The 25774-nt window shown below is 41.1% G+C and overlaps 1 protein-coding gene across 3 annotated transcripts in view; it reads right to left on the bottom strand.

The window, feature by feature from the left end:
* LOC139371389 (metabotropic glutamate receptor 4-like) overlaps positions 1–25774 on the bottom strand; it is a 274781-nt gene that overhangs the window by 86608 nt on the left and 162399 nt on the right. For all 3 annotated transcript variants that reach the window (XM_071111770.1, XM_071111769.1, XM_071111771.1), the window contains exon 3: positions 10326–10542. In XM_071111770.1, the coding sequence (XP_070967871.1) occupies positions 10326–10542 (217 nt within the window). The remainder of the gene's footprint in view (positions 1–10325; positions 10543–25774) is intronic.

The raw sequence follows: 25774 nt of genomic DNA on the forward strand, positions 1-25774 counted from the left end.
ATGCTGAGAATATGTTGGCTGCTTTGCCTTCACTTTGCGGTCCAGCTCATCCCAAACCATCTCAATTGGGTTGAGATCGAGTGATTGCGGAGGTCAGGTCATCTGATGCAGCAATCCATCCCTCTCCTCCTTGGTCGAATAGCCCTTACAAAGCCTGGAGATGTGTTGGTTCATTGTCATGTTAAAAAAACAAATGATAGTAAACCAGATGGGATGGCGTATCGCTGCAGAATGCTGTTGTAGCCATGCCAGTTAAGTGTGCCTTGAATTCTAAATAAATCTTAGAGACAGTGTCACCAGCACAGCACAGCACAGCACAGCACACCATCACAACTCCTCCTCCTTGCTTCGCGGTGGGAACCACACATGCTCAGATCATCCGTTCCCCTGCGTCTCACAAAGAAATGGCCGTTGGAACTGAAAATCTCATATTTGGATTCATCAGACCAAACGACAGATTTCCACAGATCAAATGTCCATTGCTTGTGTTTCTTGGCCCAAACAAGTATCTTCTTCTCTTTGGTGTCCTTTAGTAGTGGTTTCTTTGCAGCAATTTGACCACAAAGGCCTGATTTACACAGTCTGCTCTGAACAGTTAATGTTGAGATGTGTCTGTTACTTGAACTCTGTGATGCATTTATTTGGGCTGAAATCTGAGGTGCAGTTAACTCTAATAAACTTATCCTCTGCAGCAGAGGTATCTCTGGGTCTTGAATGTTTTTTGCGACTGCACTTGAAGAAACTTACAAAGTTCTTGAGATTTTCCGGATTGACTTACCTTCATGTCATGATGGACTGTCATTTCTCTTAGCTTATTTGAGCTTTTCCTGCCATAATATGGACTTGGTCATTTTACAAATTAGGGCTCTCTTCTCTATACCACCCTACATTGTCACAACACAACTGATTGGCTCAGTTGTGGAGGATATAAATTCCACAAACTAACTTTTAACAAGGCACACCTGTTAATTGTTAAATTAACTGTTAAATGCATTCCAGGTGACAACCTCATGAAGCTGGTTGAGAGAATACCAAGAGTTTGTAAAGCTGTCATCAAGGCAAAGGTTGGCTATCTCAAATATATTTTGATTTGTTGTAACTTTTTTTGTTACTACATGATTCCATGTGTTATTTCATAGTTTTGGTGTCTTGACTATTATTCTACAATTTAGAAAATAGTAAAAAAATGTATAAAAAAATAAACTGGAATGAGTAGGTGTGTCCGAACGTTTGACTTGTACTGTACATCTACAGTGGTACATTTATTTTAAATTCCAATCAACTCAGAACTGAAACCAAACTCCAAATTGTTCTAATTGAAAAGCATTAATTGAATTGAATTGAGTCTGCTTTCTCAATTGACTGGAAATTAAATTGAATTGACCCCAAAACAATCCAGCTACTTGTCTTCTACTGTGCCTCTACCGGCATGTCATAATATCTCTAGACACAGTCATTCACATTCATAGAAATGCTGGAGAGGCACGGTCATTCACTGTGCCATAGAGATGCCTGAGTGGCATGGTCATTCCCTGTGTCATAGAGTTGCCTGAGAAGCACGGTCATTCACTGTGCCATAGAGATGCCTGAGAGGCACGGTCATTCACTGTGCCATAGAGATGCCTGAGAGACACGGTCAGGGTGACTGTCCCATCCGTCTGGCCCAATTTAAGAACAGGCATGTAATTGTCTGAATGAAATACAACAGGACACATCTGGAGGGTTAGACAGACAATTGTTTAATGTCTGACTGTAAATTAAGACATAAATGACCATAGCATCGGGTTTTTATTTTTTATTTAACCTTTATTTAACTAGGGTGAATGGTTGCAAGTAAAAGGTCATATGGAACATCTGCTGCTATCTGTTGTATGAATTTATAGTGGATTAAGTTACAGATTGCCTTGATAGTTAGAAACATCAGCGTCTGCAGCTATTTGTTGAATGGATTTATGGTGGATTAGGTTACAGAATGGCTCCATAGTTAGTTGCAGACTCTGATGTTCCTATCTGTTGTATAGATTTATGGTGGATTAGATTACAGACTGCCTCGTTGGGTGATTTGTCTTCTAGGGAGATATGAGGTGTCCAGTTTAAATTATTTAAAAAAATCATATTCATTGTTTACCGATTGTCATTCAATGGGCAGTTCTGGGTTAATTTGATGTGAATACAATCCCTACAGTTTAAATAAAAATCTGCATATTGACCTCTATCAAAGTTTCAGTTGCTTATTAATGTTTCTATATACATTCTGAAAATGTTCTGAAAGAACCCTGGGCACAACGTTTGATTCTGCACACAGGGTAGCTATTTAGGCCCCTTGCTTTTTTCAATTTTACTAACGACATGCCGCTGACTTTGAGTAAAGCCAGAGATTCTACTGTATGTATGCGGATGACTCAACGCTATACACGTCAACTACTACAGCGACTGAAATGACTGCAACACTTAACAAAGAGCTGTAGTTAGTTTCAGAGTGGGTGGCAAGGATTAAGATAGCCCTAAATATTTCTAAAACTAAAAGCATTGTATTTGGAACAAAACACTCACTAAACCCTAAACCTCAACTAAATCTTGTAATAAATAATGTGGAAAATTGTCATTTTCTGACCTTAGTTCTTTTATTATGTCTCTGTTTTAGGTTGGTCAGGGCGTGAGTTGGGGTGGGTTGTCTATGTTCGTTTTCCTATGTTGTGTTTTGCGTTTGGCCTGGTATGGTTCTCAATCAGAGGCAGGTGTTGTTAGTTGTCTCTGATTGAGAATCATACTTGGGTAGCCTTTTCCAACCTGTGTTTCGTAGGTGATTGTTTTCTGTCTTTGTGTATGTCACCAGACAGGACGGTTTCGTTTTCTGTCTTTCTCTTTGTTATTTTTGTTTTAGTGTTCTGTGTTTAATAAATTCATCATGAACACGTACCACGCTGCGTATTGGTCCTCCGATCCTTCATACTCCTCAGACGAGGACTAAGAACGTTACAAAATTGAGCAAGTTGAAATGACTAAACTGCTTGGAGGAACATTCGATTGTAAACTGTCATGGTCAAAGCATATTGATGCAGTAGTAGCTAGGATGGGGAGAAGTCTGTCTATAATAAAGCAATGCTCTGCCTTAACAGCACTATCAATGAGGCAGGTCCTACAGGCCCTAGTTTTGTTGACTACTGTTCAGTCGTGTGGTCAGGTGCCACAAAAAATGACTTAGGAAAATTGCAATTGGCTCAGAACAGGGCATCATGGCTGGCCCTTGGATGTACACATAGAGCTAATATTAATAATATGCATGTCATTCTCTTATGGCTGAAAGTGGAGGAGAGATTGACTTCATCACTACTTTATGAGAGGTACTGACATGTTGAATGCAGCGAGCTGTCTGTCTAAACTACTGGCACGCAGCTCGGACACCCATGCATACCCCACAAGACATGCCACAAGAGGTCTCTTCACAGTCCCCAAGTCCAGAACAGACTATGGGAGGCACACAGAACTACATAGAGCCATGACTACATGGAACTCTATTCCACATCAAGTAACTGACGCAAGCAGTAAAATTAGATTTCAAAAACAGATAAAAAAAGCACCTTATGGAATAGCAGGAACTGTGAAGCAACACAAACATTAGCGCACACACACAGACACACACACACACACACACACACACATACAATAACATACGCACTATACATACACATGGATTTAGTACTGTAGGGATGTGGTAGTGGTGGAGCAGGGGCCCGAGGGCACACAGTGTGTTGTGAATGTATTGTAATGTTTTAAAACTGTGTTAACTGCCTTAATTTTGCTGGACCCCAGGAAGAGTAGCAATTGCTTTGGCAGCAGCTACAGTGCCTTGTGAAAGTATTCGGCCCCCTTGAACTTTGCGACCTTTTGCCACATTTCAGGCTTCAAACATAAAGATATAAAACAGTATTTTTTTGTGAAGAATCAACAACAAGTGGGACACAATCATGAAGTGGAACGACATTTATTGGATATTTCAAACTTTTTTAACAAATTAAAAACTGAAATATTGGGCGTGCAAAATTATTCAGCCCTCTTAAGTTAATACGTTGTAGCGCCACCTTTTGCTGCGATTACAGCTGTAAGTTGCTTGGGGTATGTCTCTATCAGTTTTGCACATCGAGAGACTGGAATTTCTTCCCATTCCTCCTTGCAAAACAGCTCGAGCTCAGTGAGGTTGGATGGAGAGCATTTGTGAACAGCAGTTTTCAGTTCTTTCCACAGATTCTCGATTGGATTCAGGTCTGGACTTTGACTTGGCCATTCTAACACCTGGATATGTTTATTTTTGAACCATTCCATTGTAGATTTTGCTTTATGTTTTGGATCATTGTCTTGTTGGAAGAAAAATCTCCATCCCAGTCTCAGGTCTTTTGCAGACTCCATCAGGTTTGCTTCCAGAATGGTCCTGTATTTGGCTCCATCCAGCTTCCCATCAATTTTAACCATCTTCCCTGTCCCTGCTGAAGAAAATCAGGCCCAAACCATGATGCTGCCACCACCATGTTTGATAGTGGAGATGGTGTGTTCAGTGTGATGAGCTGTGTTGCTTTTACGCCAAACATAACGTTTTGCATTGTTGCCAAAAAGTTCAATTTTGGTTTCATCTGACCAGAGCACCTTCTTCCACATGTTTGGTGTCTCCCAGGTGGCTTGTGGCAAACTTTAAATGACACTTTTTATGGATATCTTTAAGAAATGGCTTTCTTCTTGCCACTCTTCCATAAAGGCCAGATTTGTGCAATATACGACTGATTGTTGTCCTATGGACAGAGTCTCCCACCTCAGCTGTAGATCTCTGCAGTTCATCCAGAGTGATCATGGGCCTCTTGGCTGCATCTCTGATCAGTCTTCTCCTTGTATGAGCTGAAAGTTTAGAGGGACGGCCAGGTCTTGGTAGATTTGCAGTGGTCTGATACTCCTTCCATTTCAATATTATCGCTTGCACAGTGCTCCTTGGGATGTTTAAAGCTTGGGAAATCTTTTTGTATCCAAATCCGGCTTTAAACTTCTTCACAACAGTATCTCGGACCTGCCTGGTGTGTTCCTTGTTCTTCATGATGCTCTCTGCGCTTTTAACGGACCTCTGAGACTATCACAGTGCAGGTGCATTTATACGGAGACTTGATTACACACAGGTGGATTGTATTTTTCATCATTAGTCATTTAGGTCAACATTGGATCATTCAGAGATCCTCACTGAACTTCTGGAGAGAGTTTGCTGCACTGAAAGTAAAGGGGCTGAATAATTTTGCACGCCCAATTTTTCAGTTTTTGATTTGTTAAAAAAGTTTGAAATATCCAATAAATGTCGTTCCACTTCATGATTGTGTCCCACTTGTTGTTGATTCTTCACAAAAAATACAGTTTTATATCTTTATGTTTGAAGCCTGAAATGTGGCAAAAGGTCGCAAAGTTCAAGGGGGCCGAATACTTTCACAAGGCACTGTAATGGGGATCCATAATAAATACATATACACACGCAGACAGTCAGGAGAGTTTCTCATGTTGATGTCAGACAACCTAATGGCTTGCTGGAATCTCGTTAGGGTCTTTATTGACATTGTGTTTCATTAACTTGATCGATGACATCTCTTAAGGCATGGTTACACAGTAGTCAACAACTCTGCGCCAAAGCGAGTGTCTAGTCTGTGGTCAAAGATGGCTCTCAACAGGTTTGGCCCTAATAGCCTACAGTTTACTACCACTGCCATGCCCTGCCTGTGTCACAACATGTCTGCATTCTGTACATGTATTACATAATAAAAGCCTCTTAACAGCACCCCTCAATGACCCCCGGCATATGTGGGTGCACACACACACACACACACACACACACACACACACACACACACACACACACACACACACACACACACACACACACACACACACACACACACACAGTGTTCTGCTCACTCTCTTGGCACATGATCCAGCTCAGGTCCATATGGGGAGTGTATTAGAAGAACCTATGACTGACCTTTATAAAGGTTCATACTTAGTTGAAAAGAAACAGACTTTGTTCAGAGTGAGAGGTATCTCAAATGTATCATCTATAGTTTCTATGAGATAATGATCCTGTAATGTATATGATTAGAAAGGTCTGCCAAAAACCCAATCTACATGGGGATTAGTTACTAAAGCTAAAGATTCTCATCCATATCCCAGCCCCCAACTCCAGGGACACCTCTAATCATTGCGCCTGTCCTCATACAATGTTTTCCGGACAGCATGTGATGGCTACTACACATAAGGGGACATAATAGTCTGGTTAACAGCCCTTGCAGTGCACAAAATTGCAAAGATCACTTCAAAAAGAAGGGATGACACTTAATCCAAAACAAGTTTGGAATACTTAATCTCTCAGTTGCATCGCAGGAATCACAAATACTGTGTCCATTTCAATCTCCAGGGATTATTTCAGCCTTGTCATGGACGTCTTAAAAATAGGTTTTCATATTCATTCCACTACATGTAGTCGGCAGTCATTTCTCAGTGAATTTTACCACAGTCAAAATGACATCCACATCCAGACTGTACCTGATTGGTGGGGTGGGTTGGGTGATTTAAAGTTTAGTCAAGGGGTTGAGAGTGATAGTAGGGTAAATTGATGATGGGTACCTAAGGCCAAGTCTGTCTCAGTTCACCGCTGCCTGCCCAGCCAAGTGCAAGCCAGGGACAGGGACAGTCAGGGACATGACTAGGCCACCCCAAGGTCTCCTACATTTAATTTCCGTTCTGCTTAGTCAACCAAGTACAGTGAAACTCCTTGGAGGGACTGGGAGAGACTGACTGATTGGTGCGGAGGGGGAGAGAAGGAGACTGGAGGAGAAGAGGGAGCCCGAGAGAGAGACTGGAGGTGAGAAGTGGTGGGGCGGGAGAGAGAGAGAGAGAGAGAGAGAGCTAGAGAGCTAGAGAGAGAGAGACTGAGAGAGAGACTGAGAGACTGAGAGAAGAGTAATAGTGAGGAGAAGGAAGAGAGAGACTTTGGGAGAAGATTTGTGAGGTGAAAGACTTTAGGAGAGGATTTATGAGAGAGAGAGAGAGAGAGAGAGAGAGAGAGAGAGAGAGAGAGAGAGAGAGAGAGAGAGAGAGAGAGAGAGAGAGAGACTGGAGGAGAGGACTAGTGAGGAGGGAGTGCGAGAGAGAGACTGGAGGAGAGGAGCAATGAGGAGAGAGAGGGAGAGATAGGGCTCTTAAGTTGACTCATGGCAGTCACTTTTCACTCGCGCTTCTTTTTATTGTTTTTATTGTAGTGATAAAAATGGTTTTGTGTCTAGCTTCTAATGTGTCATCTGTGTTACTATAGCTGAAGACATCCCTATTTGTTTCTGTAGATGTTGAGCAGAACAATGTCTACACCTATAAACTGGGTTCTGTCAACCAAGCCAGCTTGTATGAACAACATTTTAGGCTTGATTGACTGAGATAAATGGCCAAGAGATTCCAACACAAAACTTATTCAACCTTTTTTGCTCAATAGTCATGACACAATCCTATAATTTCAGGGCAATTCTTCGCACAGAGAACAACATTGCACAGGTGTAACAGCTAGCCATAGTGAAAGGTACTGTTGCTATAAAAAAAAAATGGCAATATGCTAAACCTACAATATGTAAAAACCCATCAGACTACCTTATTTATGCATTACGTAAAGTGTCTTCTTTGGGTTCTAAAAAAGCACTTTGTATATGCAATGTATTATAATGATAATATAATGATAATATAATAGCATAATATACCTGTAATTCATTAGCATAATGTAGGCTACCTTATACTCAATCACATACGGTATCTGCAGTTGGTTAAACACCTGGTTTTGGTGTAGTGAAATGCCAGTGTTAGGACACACCAATTTACCTTATTGCCTGCTCCCTTGTTCGCACTCCTCGAATTAAACCTAGTTTATTGATTCTGACTCCTTCTGTTTCTAATTCTTGAGGGGACTGCGTTTCTCTACTACACTATCCCACAGAGATATCCAGATTATCTCTGTTTTCTGTGTTAATGGACTGTAGGGAAACAATAAAGCTTGTAGAACTTGCAGAGCTTGTACTCTGGCAGTTGAAAGTTGAATATAAAATGTTTTACTTGTTGCTGTGCACAAGTGACAAAACGCTAATTTAATATTCAACTTACAGTTAGCTTTTGTAAACAGGTGGCTGGCTATGTGCAATGCTGTCAGAGTTGTTTGTTACCGCCTACTTGAATGCAGAAATACACCCTCATGTCTAGGAAAAGGCCTAGCTTTTGTGTTTTTCTGGTTTTGATAAGTGGAGTTTGACGATCGAGTTGGTAAGAGACTATTGGCAGATTGTGTAATGCATTGCAAAGTTTGTCAACAAGCACACCCCTTCCTTGACAACTGTAAGGCAAGAACAATGGCAAAATGTAAAGTAGGTGTAGGCACTATTTGATTCATACTGTCGCCTATTTCTGACTCATCATAGAGTGAGGTTGGTGTGATTGACTTCAACACTTAACCTCAACACTCTCTTAGTGCTTTTGAGACTGATGTGATTGACTACAACATTTAGCCTCAACACTCTTACATGCTGGCCACACCAAAATAAATACATTTAAACATACATGTTATTCAATTATTGCACCCACACCGCTCGCGCTCGCCAACGAGCATCTGTTTTGCCAAGGGCTAAAATAGAAGTCAGTTCTATTTGTGACGCTGATCGCGGTGCAAGTCCTGCCTCTCCCATGTCCTCATTGGTTTATATAGAAGTAGATACCCATGTGCATCTCCTCATTGGTTATACCCACGTGGGTGATTGAAAGATGAACTGAGTTTGGTCAGTTATCATGGCAACTATGAGATGCCAATCACCATATAAAGTCCAAAGAAGAAAAAGCCTGTAAGGAGGAGAGATGACTAGAAACGATTCAGTTGACTGTTTTATGTGTGGATTAATTGTAGGAGTAGAGGACCTTGTGCATTTCAGGTAAAATAACAACTCACCATTTATATCCAAGGACAAATTAGCTAGCAACAGCAAGCAAACTAGCTAAATTGCCATAAATGTTTAATGGTTTTCGACCTGTCCCCAATTAATATAATTGGTTTAGAGTTTGTTTTGATATTTTACCCTGCATGACGTGATCAGGTTTGGTGTGGGGGAACAAAAGCACGATAGCACACGCTCGCAGATGGTTTGGGTACGGTGTTAGTGCTTTTGAGGCTGATGTGATTGACTTCAACACTTAACCTCAACACTGTCTTAGTGCTTTTGAGGCTGATGTGGTTGATTTCAAAACTTGATTTCAACACTCTTAGTGCTTTTGAGGCTGATGCGGTTGACATCAACACTTAACCTCAACACTCTCTTAGTGTTTTTGAGGCTGATGTGGTTTACGTCAAAACTTAACCTCAACACGCTTTTGCAGTCGCATGTTGATAAAAATAAGAAAATAAATCAGGCAGTTGTATCGGATCAAGGTGAAAGGGCATCTGACACCTAAGCTCCTATAAAAAGAAAAAGAGAAGTGAACCAGGTAGGTGCTCACTTTCAGAATGTCGGAGTACAAGGATGGGGTTCTCTAGATTCTGAATAGTCTTAATCTGCTAATTAATACACACACACCAACTTCTGAGCTTATTTTAGTCATGATGCATTCAAAACACCCTATAAGTGGGCCATGAGTTATTACAAACTTACAGTATTTATTTATATATTGTGAGACCACATTCATACTATGCAACAGATTTATCTCTCTGGACAATTTAATTGTGTACTTGATATTCAGCAAATCCCCCGATAGCCAAAGATATACGTCCCATATCACACATCAAGAATTGAATTAAATGAAATACTTATATTTCCAACCAACCATGGGAAATTGAAATGCAAAAGGAAGCCATGATGCATATCTCAAGTTTGGACTGAAGTTATATTTTCCAAATGTCAATTTAGCACTCCACCCACCTCCAACGGTTTGTGAGAACGGTAATCAAAAGGTTGCTGGTTCAAATCCCTGAGCTGACAAGGAAAACAAAGCCAATAAAATCTGTTGTTAACCCACTGTGTCCTGGTAGGCTGTCATTGTAAATAAGAATTTGTTCTTAACTGACTTGCCTAGTTAACTAAAGGTAATAAATAACCATGTATTGGTGCAGATTGTTGTTTTTGGGTGAGATGTGTACAGCATATGGACTCCTACTTTCAGAAGACAAACCCAAGGAAAATAGGTCAGCTCGACCACTAGGGGCCTTCTTCTATTGCATCATCCTCAGTTCATATGGCAAGAGGAATGATGAATGAACAGAACAAAAGCACAGAGAACCCACTAACCATCCTCTCGAGACTTCTGTATGAAGGCATCCACCCCGCTCTCTCCGTAGTTGCCCTCTGACGCCACAGTGGAGACGTAGTTCCAGCGCATGGCCTTGACGATGTCCACCATGGCCTGGGCCTGGTAGGTGTCTGGGGGCACCACGCGCGAGAAGAAGTCATAACGTGTGTTGTCGCTCAGCTCCGGGGCCGTGGAGGCGTAACTCACCTGGGGGATCTAAGGAGAGAGAGAAGAAAGGATGAGTTAACATGGAGAAGAGGAGAAGAATTTGGAGGAGACAGGGAGGGTGGGTGGATGAGAGGAGAATAGCAAACAGTCAGTCTCAAGGGGACAGGAATGGTGATGGATCAGTTGGTAGAGCGTGGTGCGTGCAATGCCAGCGTTGCGGGTTCGATTCCCACAGGGGACCAGTAAGAAAATGTATCCACTCATTGCTGTGGAAAGGAGTGTCTACTAACTGACAAAAATTTACAACTTTCCTGGCTGTGATGTAGTGGGTGATATGACTAACTGTTCTGTTTTAGTGGGGAACCGTGATTTTAATGCAACAGCTTTCTTTCTCCACCACAGCTAGGTGGTTCATTATCATTGGGCAGCAAGCTCAGAGGCACAAACACTCTCTGGAAACACTCAATATTACATCTGACCCAATGCCATCCTGCTGCCAAGTTAGCACCCACCACAGATCCATACCAAAACAAATATCTGGGCTGGCAGTGGACTGACACAGACTCAGGATTGTGGCTCCCTATCCATTGTCACCACATCCTCTCCAGACCCTTGTCATGTTTTACCAATATTCAGTGTAAAACATTAGAAGACCTTTGATAGTTCAGTGGCCTTGTTGTTAATGTGTTGTCTCTGAGAATGGAAGGTTGGGGGTTTGATCCCTGGTTTATTCATACCAAAGACTCTAAAAAAAGGGGTGTACTTGTCCTCACGCTAGAGGACCAGGAGATGGGCCAATGTGGCTCAGACAAGTCTACATACAGATGTAGGCTTTTCATTTTAACCAGTTTCTCAAAGCAGGAAAATAATTCATTGTTATTACAGATGTTTTGTAGGGGTTTATACATTTTTAGTTATGACAAAACAAGTCTGACATTTTAAAGTGGACTTTTCATTTCAATCATGATGTTTTTACACAAATTTCCCTACCACTATTTTTAAAAGCAATGAAACAATTTAGTATGACACCAGTTCATCCATTTAAATCCTAAAATGACTCTCCATTTGCAGTCTCGCCATTTGAAATAGGACAAATTTAGCACCCACCAAATAATATATATTATTTTTTTCTCAGACAACACTTAGCTGTAATTTACCGGTAGCCATGGTCCTGGTTATTATTACGTTTTTTACTTTTCTATAATTTCTCTATTTTATTTCTCTCTGCATTGTTGGGAAGGGCCATTAAGTAAACATTTCACTGTTTGTCTACACCTGTTGTTTACGAAGCAGGTGACGAATAGAATTTGATTAGATTTGGTCAGTAGCTTTTACTGTTGTTCATTTACATTGAGCTGAGGCTAAGAGACAGTATGTAGCCTACGTTTTATTTTACTTATCTATTTTTAATGAACCCTTATTTTACCAGGTAAGTTGACTGAGAACACATTGTCACGTTCTGACCTTAGTTCTTTTGTTATGTCTTTGTTTTAGTATGGTCAGGGCGTGAGTTGGGTGGGTTGTCTATGTTTGTTTTTCTATGAGTTGGTATTTCTGTGTTTGGCCTGGTATGGTTCTCAATCAGAGGCAGCTGTCAATCGTTGTCCCTGATTGAGAACCATACTTAGGCAGCCTGTTTTCACCATTGATTTGTGGGTGATTATTTTCTGTGTCTGTGTGTTCCACGCGGAACTGTTTCGGTCTTTGTTATTTCACGTTGTTATTTTGTATTTTTCTGTGTTCTATTAAAAGTATCATGAACACTTCCTACTACTCCTCATCAGAGGAGGAAGAAGACCGTTACACACATTGTCATTTACAGCAATGACCATGCTTCAGTTGTTAGGGAGCAGTGTAGCCTGCCTGATGCAGCTGTTGTGTCTTTGGCATCATTAAAGTGAAGACTTATTTTATCAAATCAATTCTTTGTAATTATTATTATGTGATTAAACTAATAATGTAAATGTAATTAACTAGGACGTCGGGGCACCAAGGAAAATCTTCAGATTACAAAGTAATACTTTTCCTAATACAAATTTCAGATATTTTCATATCTGATCAATTAGTCTTCTAATTAATGAATCATTCTTTACCTCACGTTAGTCTCATTCCGAACGTCGTAAATCATTGGTTATCTGCACAAACCCAGTCATCCATACATCAATTGTCTTAATCATTTATTTATTAACTAACTAAATAATCACAAATGCATAACAAACAAACAAAGTAGATATGGTTACAAGGAAATGATAGGGGATGTGCCCTAGTGGGCTAAACCGGTATGACGGTTTGGTAGACAAAGGGACTGAGACGGGTGCGAAAGACAAAAGACACTACACAGTTAATAATTATAATAATTGAAATACTAATCCTTTGCACATGAATGCTCACTCATTCGGGAATAATTGCAATCAATATATATTTATTTATGCTCAGTGTGTAGTTATGATCTCTGTTGGAATCGTCCGTCTTTCTGTTGGAAAGGTCATCTGAACTTCTCTTTGCATCGCTGGAGTCTCTGTCGTTAGAAAGGACACTTCAGAGTTCCATTCAGAAATGTTCTTATAGAATAGATGTTTTGGCAGTTGTCGGTCTTCGCATTCAATGGTACATAATTCCTAGCTGCAGACTAGTAATTAGTGTCGAAGATTTGCTCTTATTCTGTCAGTATCGATAGTCTCAGAGTTTAACCATATAGTATAGTTAAGAATTCAGCAACCATTACAACCTTAGCTTGTCCTGAGGTTTTTCTGGTCTCTACTCAAACCTTAGCTCCCTCAGCTGACCGAGGTAGGCATGGTCTGAAGATGATTTCTCCAGGTGGGGGTTTTATTCGGAACTGTGGAAAAGCTGTTCCATGACGCCAGATCGATGTCTGTGCCCATGGGGGCAGGCCAATGACTTAGTGAAACTTTAAACATGAATACAATTCTCTCACATTAACAGTTTAAAATCACATTACATAATTTCACAAATAGTTTCATCTTTACTCATTCATTTTATACAACAATAAGATGGAAGCTTCAGAACTGAGGCTCCTGTATAAACAGAGTTATGGTTATGTGGCTGTATTGTCTTTCCTGAGGTCACAATCATAAAACAAAATGGCCCGGTTGTAGCTGGATTCTCCACCGACCGTTTTACACACTAACCAAAACATGGATATTGTTCAGTTCTCAAATTCTGTGATGTAGAAGTTCCTTTGTTCTACTGTGAAACTCTCTCTGACTATACTGCCTGGCCATGAGGAAAGAGTCTCCTGTAGGAATTTACGACCTGAGATAACAGAACCAGGGTGTTAGAGGGAGAGCGGGATAAGGCACTCATTATACTCAAAGAGGGCCACGTCATGACACAGCGTTACATGAAAATGCACAAATACATTTGAGCATTTCGATAACCCTTAAAATCTCTGCTCAGTTAAAGAAGATGTCATATGGTTGGGTAAAAAGCTACTGCATAACGGAGTAAAGAAAACACTTATTTTTTCCTATCTCTTTATTTGCCTGTTTGGTAGCCTATGGTGTAGTAGCTACAGTGCAGTAGGTCCATGGTGTTTGCTGTCCTATACCATAACCAGGCCTGTTTCAGTCCACTCAAGCCGTAGCTAGGTTTGAAAAGTATTCAAAGAGACAAGTTAGAGGCCAGAGTCCCTGAAGGGCTCCAGCATGACCCACAAGATGCTTTGACCCTCAGAGTGTTCTATTTCCATGATGTAGTAGTTGCCTTGCCATGAAGTCCATAATAAGGGACATGAGCAGCCTGCATTCTTGTGCTTAATGTGGGTAGACTCAGGAAATAGAGTTGATAGTTGAAACACTTCAATGCTACTGTAGTAGTTAGCAACAATAAAGGCTCATTTCGAATTCACAATAATAGGAAAGGTGAATGTTTCACACTATATTTTTGAAGTTTTCCTTTATATAGTACATAATTGTATGAACAGATTCAGTCTTGATACATGGAAGTATTCTCAGCTCAATTTCACAGTATATGTAGTGTACAGAGTAGTGTTCCAGGCCCAAGAACAGTGATGCCTTTTAAATGCTCTTAATGCTTTGTTGGTGAGTATAACCTCGCATTAAGGGGGCGACTGCCTGTGATGTTTTTCTAGTTAAAGAAGGAAATGAAACAGATTTTCCTCCACAGATAGGAGGAACCAATGTCCTGATCGGCAGTATAGCCCTACTGTTTGATACTTTGTCTTACCAAAATACAGTATATTAAAGAAAGAAAGCTGATGGTCACTAATTATACCAGCTAAATTAGCTAAGAGTGATTTATATTCTAAGAAATCTCTTTCTAAGAAATCCAAATGCAGTATAATTGTCTATGGAGTACACCTACAAAATGAAGGCACAGCGGGTTTTAGTCCACTAAGTGCCTTCATGTTAATGAAATTGAGAATGCCTCGCAGGGACTGGGATGGGATACTATCAGGAATAAAGAGTATCAAATTACATCATTCTCACAGGTATATCTAATTTGAGATGCTCAAAACATTAAGTGTTCTAATTCGGACCCAAATAAGACAAGATGTGTTAGTATATAGGCCAAGTAGGTATTGAGTTTAAAGGGTCTTTGAACTTTGACCTTAGAGAGTTAATGGGGTGTGGCAGTGTTAAGACTATGGCATCAATAAATCAATATTTCTCCTAAAGCTGTATCCGATGGATTTAGTTGGATAAATGTTTAATCATGGCATACAAATGTAATGGTAGCTAGTATGAAACTGGAAACAGATTTTAAACGGTGACCATTGTGGATTACCATTGTTAACCAGATATTCCTTTGGGTGCTATTCCTGTTCAAGTGTAGCCATCTGAATGCGCACTGTATGTCTGTTATGTTGCTAGTATGCATATTATAATTGGAATCTTGCGGGTTTGGAGTTAACAACTGTTTAAGCACAATTAGCAAGTCAAGAACTTGAAATTCTCAGGCTTGCATTTTATCAAGCACTCTTTGGAATGTAAATGAAGTTGCGGGAAAGATCACAGCTAAAGCTGAAAGACATTGAGTGACTAAACCAGAAGGTGTTTTTTCTGCTGTTTTTTTATCAACCTGGCTAAGCACTGTAACTTCACTTCACACACAAAGTGTCAAAGAAAACATATGCACAGCGGATATGTATTGTCTGCCAAGCTTTATAATTGCTGTGATTGTATGGTTACTAAAGAACGCTTCCAGAAATAGCAGGTCTCTGTAAGAAGAACTTCCGCCCTTTTAATCTGTTACTGAAAACATGGCAATTCATTGGATACTAAAGGAGACTTGTAAATTAAAAGCCATGCATCAATAACCAGTGTGAATTAAGTTATTTAAATAAATTGTATTCATAAAATGCTGTATGTGTTTGGCTGGGTGTTATCTTTCCTTATGCCTCCTGTTGTACTTCATCAACTGTTCATGAGGCGGAAACAAATGTGGCATGGGCCCTCAGATCCTCAAAAGGTTCTACAGCTGTACCATTGAGAACATCTTGACTGGCTACATCACTGCTTGGTATGGCAACTGCAAGGCACCCGACCGCAAGGCACTACAGGGGGTGGTGAGTACGGCCTATTACATCACTGGGGCCAAGCTCCCTACCATCCAGGACCTCTATTTTTTTATTTTTTTATTTTACCTTTATTTAACTAGGCAAGTCAGTTAAGAACAAATTCTTATTTTCAATGACGGCCTAGGAACAGTGGGTTAACTTCCCAGGCAATGTTAGAGGAAGGCACAATGGATTGTCAAAGACTCCAGCCACCCAAGTCATAGACTTTTCTCTCTGCTACCTCATCGCAAGCGGTACCACTGCACCAAGTCTTAAACCAACAGGACCCTGAACAGCTTCTTTCCCCAAGCAAGACTGCTAAACAAGACTGCTAAATAGCTAATCACCCATGTATTGCAATAGTTTATGTGTCAGGGGATAGGGTCAGTCTGTATATCTGGAGTATTTCTCCTGTCTTATCCGGTGTCATGATATTGTCCTCTTCGGGTACAGCAAGCCCCATCCCCTTCTCCCTGTGTCCTAAACACAGGCTGAGGGGGTCAGAGAGGTCGTAAAATTCCTGGAGGAGAGAATCTCCTCATGGCCACAGTATAGAGAAAAAGTGAATTTTCATAGAGAACAAAGGAATTTCTTCCACCTCACAGAACTTGAGGTCCGAACAACATTTATGTTCTGGAGAAGGTATAAAAGATCGATGAAGAATCCAACTACGAACTGGTTCGTTTGGTACAATTTGGTGAAACTCATGGGAGACAATATGACCATATTACCATAACGCTGTTTATATAATAGCCTCCGATATGAGGTTTACATCTAATTGTTGTATAAGATGAATGGGTGAGGATGATACTGTATGTAAAATTGTGTAATGTGATTTTGGACTGTTTAACCTAAGATAAAATTCTCGTTAATCCAGCCACAGTGTCTGATTTCAAAAAGGATTTAAACCGAAAGCACCACAAACGATTATGTTAGGTCACCACCAAGCCACAGAAAAACACAGCCATTTTTTCCAGCCAAAGAGAGGAGTCACAAAAAGCAGAAATAGAGATAAAATGCATCACTAACCTTTGATGATCTTCATCAGATGACACTCATAGGACTTCATGTTACACAATACATTTATGTTTTGTTTGATAAAGTTCATATTTATATAAAAAAATCTGAGTTTACATTGGCGCGTTATGTTCAGTAGTTCTAAAACATGCGGTGATATTGCAGAGAGCCACATCAATTTACAGAAATACTCATAATAAACATTGATAAAGATACGACAATTATACATGGAACTTTAGATAAACGTCTCCTTAATGCAACCGCTGTGTCAAATTTTAAAAAAACTTTACGGAGAAAGCAATAATCTGAGTACAGCCTTTTGACAACAAAGCAGCCAAAAAGATACCCGCCATATTGTAGTCAACATTACTCAGAAATAGCATTATAACCTTTTGTGACTAGGGGGCAGTATTTTCATTTTTGGAAAAATAACGTTCCCGTAGTAAACTGGATATTTTGTCAGGACAAGATGCTAGAATATTCATATAATTGACAGTTTAGGATAGAAAGCACTCTAAAGTTTCCAAAACTGTAAAAATATTGTCTGTGAGTACAACAGAACTGATATTGCAGGCGAAAGCCTGAGAAAAATCCAATCCGGAAGTGCCTCATGTTTTGAAAGCGCTTAGTTCCAATGCGTCCCTATTGAGCAGTGAATGGGCTATCAACCAGATTCCTTTTTCTCCGTATTCCCCATTACGCATTTATGTTGAAGAATACCCGTAAGCGGCTACATTGCGCAACTGGTCACCTGATGGCTCCCAGAGTGATTCTCGCGTAAAATACAGAGGTAGCCATTATTTCAATCGGTCCTACTGAAAAACCAATTGTCCTGGTGGATATATTATCGAATAGATATTTGAAAAACACATGAGGATTGATTATAAACAACGTTTGCCATGTTTCTGTCGATATTATGGAGCTAATTTGGAATATTTTTCGGCGTTTTCGTGACTGCAATTTCCGGGCGATTTCTCAGCCAAACGTGGAGAACAAACGGAGCTATTTCGCCTACAAAAATAATATTTTTGGAAAAAAAGAACATTTGCTATCTAACTGGGAGTCTCGTGAGTGAAAACATCCGAAGCTCATCAAAGGTAAACGATTTAATTTGATTGCTTTTCTGATTTCCGTGACCAAGTTACCTGCTGCTAGCTGGACAAAATGCTATGCTAGGCTATCGATAAACTTACACAAATGCTTGTCTAGCTTTGGCTGTAAAGCATATTTTGAAAATCTGAGATGACAGGGTGATTTACAAAAGGCTAAGCTGTGTCTCAATATATTTCACTTGTGATTTTCATGAATAGGAATATTTTCTAGGAATATTTATGTCCGTTGCGTTATGCTAATTAGTGTCAGTCGATGATTACGCTCCCTCACGCGGGATGGGGAGTCATTCGAGGTTAAATATTCACTTAACTTTGATGATCTTCATCAGAATGCACTCCCAGGAATTCCAGTTCCACCATAAATGTTTGATTTGTTCGATAATGTCCGTCAGTTAAGTCCAAATATCTTCTTTTGTTAGGGCGTTTGGTACACAAATCCAAAAGGGCGTTCAGGTCGCGCTGAACGTCGGACGAAAAGTTCAAAAAGTTCCTAAGTATGGAATAAATATTTAGGATGTTTTTAACATAAAACGTCATTAATGTTCCAACCGGACAATTCTGTTGTCTGTACAAATGAAGTGGAACGTAGCTACCTTTCTGAAGTGGAACGTTGCTACCATTCTGCATCACTGGTGGTGAAGAATCGCAAGTACATCTCTTAAAAGAAGTGGTGGAAATCCAAAAGTGGATCACTTTAAGATATTCCAGCAATCTCAATTGTTTGGGTATCATCGTCTCATTCAATTTATTTATTTAAATTGTCGAACATACCTTTCTAGGTTCTTCCAATTAAATGAGACACCTTAAAGTTTGCAACAGTAACCTGGTTGAACCAACTTCCCAGGTTATTTCAAAGTTTAATTCTCAGATAGCCTATCCAGGTATGATTAATCATTATCATTGATTAATTCAATTTGCTTGTGCAAATTCATTCACGTCCAACTCCCGCAGTACTGTACAGTACTGATGGTTCATCAATGTCGATAAATAGATTAAAATCGTCTTTGCAGTTCCCAATATATTCCAAAAGCAAACTTTGGAAAATTAGGAAAAACAATTTTCCTTTCGAATGTTCTAATAATGTGCAAGCTATCAGAGGGGGTAGTCCCCACTCGCCCGCTAATAAGTGAACCTCCACCCATAAATGGATTGATCTCTGACCTCATGCCATTAGCGGAAAAACAGCAGACAACAACGCTTTCCAAAATCAAACATCGAGCGCAGGCCTCGTAAAGGTTCTCTCCAGTCTAGCCCTGATGTCTTGCCACCCGAGATTGGCATCTATCCAATACCGTAGTGCACAGCTGAAGCACGAGCAGGTAATGGTAGACATAAAGGGACAGGTGGAGAGATCTGGGAAACCAATGACAAATGCAGAAAAGGGAAAATTCTGCTAGCTATGGAACTGCGCTTGAAACCTGAACAATTAAATATAATTGCAAAAACGTATGATGATGAACAAGCACAAGCTCTTCAACAAAATTGTCTTCTACAGGAACAAAATCAAATGCTACAGGAACAACTTGATTTAGCCAAAACTAAGAATGATGATGTCCACAACAAACTAGATAACTCTGAAGAGTTATCTACAAACAGGAGCGCTCTACTTGATAACATGCATACAGTTTTGTTGAATGTTACTCAAAGTAACACAGTTCTACTCAAAACACTGCAGAACAAAGACGATCAGTTAATGAACACAATGACAAAGTTGGATGACAAATCAGCAGAACTCATTGAAGTCGCTGACCAAATGAATGATGAGAGAACTCAGGTGATGAAGATGGAAATATTGATTTCTAAGCAAAAGGAGGAAATCTCATCACTGAATCTCTCGCTCCGTACTCAAGACCTCTATCTGCAAACCATGACAGATAAATTTGAGACCGAAAGGAGCAAGTGTGACACTCACGTGTCCAAAATCAGTACTCTAAGCGCTCAAGTGGACTCTGCAATGCAGCAGAATACCACCCTTAGGTTCCATCTGGAGGACGTCCAGAATGGTCACGCTCTACAGTGTGACTACCAATCCAAGCCCTGTACTCACAGGAGTAAAGACAATAGGTTTCAGACCTTGCATCCCTCATGTGTCCCTCAGTCTTCTCCTCTTGGTCATTCGGCACTGAGTAATATTGCGCCTCTTGTCCAACAACAACAAGGCTTGGCATCTCCTCTTGGCCTTTCGGCCCCAATCTCTCCACAGGATGAAGCCAACCCTCTCTGCCCGCTTGGCGCGGAATACCTTGACAAACTCATCAAGAATAACCCCACCTTTGAACCCGTTCCAGATCAGCAAAATGATACTGAGGCGTTCCTAGCTGACATAGAGGATGCGTTGGATGGCTATCCAAACGCTACGGGTTCTGACAGGGTTTACCTGTTGAAGCGAACGTCGAAAAGACACGTGACAAGGTTCATTCGTCTACAACAGCACCACGTGCTAAATGACTACACTAAACTTGCCCAAGCTTTGAAATTAGAACTCAGTGGTTCTGCGACTCGCAAACACGATAGCTCACTGGCTAACACGTCAAACAAGTTTGTAGCGAACACCCACAAGCTTACTAGCATAGGCTCCATTCAGCTTACTTTGGCCTACTCACTGAAACAGGCATGGAAGACCTGTTACCTTTTCAACAATTGTTCCTGTCGAACATGTGTCCTACCTTCATTACCTACTTGGGCCCTGCCGCCCACGTTGGCTTGCCTATCTTACAACTCAGAGAGCTTGCAAGTTCACAACACTAAGATCCCTGACCACTCGGTTTTGAAGTTTGTATTATCAGGTATTGGAGCGTTGAGAGATGACGCACAACAACAGTTTCTACCACGAAACCATGATTCCAATAACCTCCGCAGTCGAAATAACTGTAAAGTGCGTCACCATCAACATGACTACCACTACAATTGACCTGTTCGCTACGTTCCTGCACCCAAGCCACAAAGGTAACAAAGGGTTGATAGACGATCAAAACATAGACCAATGTTCTCCAGAAGTTCCACTAAAGGAAAAAATAAAGTGACAACAATTTGAGAAAAGGGTAAAAGATAAGTCAGAAAGACTAGACGAGGAATTACCAGACACCAGGTCCGCAGGAATTAACACCCATAGCAAGGACGTTAAAGTTCAAATTTCTCCCGCTCTCATTCAAGACCCTATCCGATCAAGAAACAAGCCCCCGGGCTTTGTCTATAGACTCTGATACAAAGGTGGAGAAGAAAAAGGTCAAACGCTTTGTTAAAGCCAAGCCCACTCAAAATCGGAAAAGTCAGTCTGCTTCCACCTTGAACAGAAATGGCACATCACGTCGTTGCGAACGACCACTCCACTTTGTGGGGAATATGTCCACTAACCACGAATCTAAACGGCCATACCTGGAAACAGTCCTGGAGGACTGCTTAACTTGTCATGCGCTAATTGATTCGGGTACAACAATATCACTCATCTCTCAAACATTGTTAGATGATCTCAAAAGGGCTCTGAAGCCAACTAAACGTTGGTTAAAAGTGGAACGATGCGACACTACACTTCGAGTGGTCACTCAGACTACCTCGCCTTACATTGAGAGTCATGCTGTAACTACACTTCAAGGACGTATCGCTCATTCACCCTGTGTATGTTACCAGCCCCGAAACTGTACCCCTGCTACTTGGAGCAGACTTGATGGATCGGTTACTCCCATTGATGGATTGGAAAACCAACCATGTATGGTCACAGGCCACATTGCCTTCTCCACTGACCACACTGTCTTCCCCTAACGCTAGCTGCAAAACAATCAATCACGAGGGGTGTCTGTCGAAAGCAGCCCTTGGGAAAAAGACGTTTAGAAACCTTTTGGGGCAGAATCCGATCCAAGGAGATTTAACGATATCTCGACACATTCCATCAGCCAACCTGATTGACCATTATTTTCATGATTTTGAGCCAGCTGTCTGTTTCGAGCCAGCTGTGAATAAGCAACTTCCCTCATCCTTGCAGTTGTGCAATACAGTAGTTGAGATGAACTCCCCTTGCCCTTCAGATACTTCCGCAAGCACTGCGGCCGTCTCAGCAAGAAAAACATTGATGCGCAGAGTATACTCTGCTTCCAATGATACACCTTCCGCTTTGTTGGGGACTGTCACCCCTTACAATGACACAAATGGCGTCAGTCCAGCAACTAACCCGATGACTCCCACTGCTGAAACACTTTGCGATATCACAGACCGATATCCTCATCTCAGTTCTCAGGTACTGAAGAGGTTGCCACACGCGGACGCGGTGGTGACTGACATGCCTCGACAGCCACTGAGCGTTTTGAAGCACAAACACCAGGTGATTTGGTTGAAAGGTTACAGCCATTCTCATAACAATGCGGCCGCTGACAACTCGTACATAGGGACCTTTTTGTTTGTGCCTCGTACACCAACACCACCCGCTGGTGGGGGGGATCCTGAGACACAAAGGTAGCCCAGACCCATGATGAGCCTCATCGAGGCCTGTGAGGGGGTCGAGACTATGAGGCCGCCAGAGCATAAATCAAATCTAGTTGTAAACTCCCCTATGAGAACAGCGAGGAGCAGACAGGCCCCTAGACAGGGATTATTTTAGAACACATCTAAGAGAGTACTGAGGTGTACCACACTGGTCATAAAGGAAGTCCAGTGGACTTGTCCACCTCCAAAACAAATGGAAACAATAATCATTCCTTGCCATGTGTAGGTTCAACTACAATACAACTAGTAAAATGCTCCAATCATGTGTTCCGGTAGTGTAATATTTCAGAATAAATCGGTAGGATAACTGGTCCCTTTGAGCACCAGTACCAATACCAGTGACAGTCAGTCCAGCTACACTGAGTAAGAAGGTTAGAGACCTAACCAATCAAATTGCCCTTGACAATAGCGACATAGGAGTCACTCAGAGTGCAACACGTGGAAGGGAATCTCCAGTGCACTCTTCCAATTGTTAACACACATGTCACTAATAAATAGAATCCTCTGTTCAGGAGGAATATTATTAGAATCATTAACCATGATCACACCATGTACGACTGGTCCAATACTTAAAGAGTACTTTGGTCGTGAGGTTAGCTCCTCCGTGGATAACATAGCTATGAAATAGACTTCATACCTAACACCACTACAATAGTGGAAGACACAGTGACTTGTAGTAAAAACTACTACAGACTCCCTCGACACCAATGCTGACTGACCTCCAGGCATTGACCTGAAAATTACCTGACTACGTCAGACTCATTCTGAACAAGTTGTAATCTGCCAGGATACTTGGTTTTCTTCCGTTGACATGCGCGCTTGTGTAAGCATAAACGCACATGAACAATGGAACATCCAATTAGTATTTATGCTAGGATCACTTAAGGGTCCAAGCAAAATACCAGCCTTAGTAAAGTTGAACATTTACTTCTAGGCCTTTGACTCTACAGCACTCACCAGTTTTTTTTTCCCCAGAAGTCCATAGGTCATCCCTGTTGACTGCCCAAAACTAGTGCCTTACAGCTGTAGACTTATCATATAGTTATCAACTTAGGATAGTGCCTAAGCAACACACCAAGTAGGAAAACCCTAGACATGGCATTAGAGACAATGCCATGATAGTCATTTTGCCAGAACATTGGACGTATGTAGAATACAGTCCAATTAGATGATTTTTGTGTGAGAACCATATTTTGTATATCTTTTGTTTATGCTTTCATTTCATTTATTTTCGGTTCAGTTCCTTTGACACTTAGGAAGTGACAGAGCCATAAACAAATTCCACGTACAACCATCACTTAGTGCCATAAAGCCGCTCATTGGAAATTAATGTAATTATATATATTTCATGAGTGTGTGTGTATGCGTTGTTAACATCTGCCTAAGCTACTGCCCAGATCTTCCAGTCTGGACGACGACCAGACGACGGGTCCGGAACGGCGACCTCAAATCCGGACACCCACGACCCATGTGGCAGCATGTCCCGCTGTCAGAGAGCCTACCAAGGTAAACCACCAGAGGTGGGGACCGCAACGGCGAACACAAACCAGGACATCCCCTGGCCCTTCCTGGGGTACTTTGCAGCTTCCAGGGAACCTACCAAGGTAAACCACTAGAGGGGACCACAACGGCAATCACCAACCGGACATCAACTGCCCATTCTTGTGGTGGACTGCTCCGCTCTCAGAGAAGCCTACCAAGTTCAACCACCATAGGGGATTGCAACGATGATCTACAAACAGGACATCATGTGGTCATGATATTTTGTTGATTTTTAACTTGCACGACAAAGAAGTCGTGTTTAAGACAATTAATGTTTGGATGACTCATAGTGAAGACTGGGTTCGTGCAGAAAGCCAACAATTTACGACGTTTGGAATGAGACTAACGTGAGGTAAAATAAATCATTAATTAATCAGAGGACTATTGATCAGATATGAAAATATCTGAAAAGTTATATTAGGAAAAATATAACTTTGTAATCTGAATATTTTCCTTGGTGCCCCGACTTCCTAATTACAGAGAATCTTTGATAAAAACTAAAAGTCTTAATTTAATGATAGTAAAGACACGACACTGTATCCTGTGTGAATATAATTATGCTCTCTAATTCTCTCTCCCTCTTTCTTTCTTTCTTTCTTTCTCTCAGAGGACCTGAGCGATAGGACCACGCCTCAGAACTACCTGGCCTGATAACGCCGTGCTGTCCCCAGTCCACCTGGTCGTGGTGCTGCTCCAGTTTCAACTGTTCTACCTGTGGCTATGGAACCCTGACCTGTTCACCGGACATGCTACCTTGTCCCAGACCTGCTGTTTTCAACTCTTTAGAGACAGCAAGAGTGGTAGAGATACTCTGAATGATCGGCTATGAAAAACCAATTGACATTTACTCCTGAGGTGCTGACCTGTTGCTACCTCAACAACCACTGTGATTATTATTATTTGACCCTGCTGGTCATTTATGAACATTTGAACATCTTGGCCATGTTCTGCTACAATCTCCATCAGGCACAGCCAGAAGAGGACTGGCCACCCCATAGCCTGGATCCTCTCCTTGTTTCTTCTTAGGTTCCAGCCGTTCTAGGGAGTTTTTCCTAGCCACCGTGCTTCTACACTTGCATTGCTTGCTGTTTGGGGTTTTAGGCTGGGTTTCTGTACAGCACTTTGTGACATCAGCTGATGTAAGAAGATCTTTATAAATGCATTTGATTGATTGACCCTTTTTTGAACTAACTCTCTTGCACTGATGCTATGCACACAGACTGGACTCTACCCACACAATCTTACATACCTACACCCCAACACACACAAACACACATGCATACTGACGCAACACACACAAACACACATGCATACTGACGCCAAACACACACACACGCTGCTGCTACTGTCTTGTCTATCCTAGTCACTTTACCTCAATTACCTTGTACACATCGACTCGGTATTGGTACTCCCTGTATGTAGCCATGTTATTTTGACTCGTTATTGTTATTCGTTGTTCACTGTGTGAATGTATTCCTTGTGTAAAAATGGTTTTATCTTTCACTGCATTCTTAGAAAAGGAACCATAAGTAAGCATTTCACTGTTACTCTACAGTGTTGAACCGTATCAAACAGATGAAACTGTTTGACT

This window comes from Oncorhynchus clarkii, chromosome 17 (assembly GCF_045791955.1).
Source record: "Oncorhynchus clarkii lewisi isolate Uvic-CL-2024 chromosome 17, UVic_Ocla_1.0, whole genome shotgun sequence".
Lineage (NCBI taxonomy): Eukaryota > Metazoa > Chordata > Actinopteri > Salmoniformes > Salmonidae > Oncorhynchus > Oncorhynchus clarkii.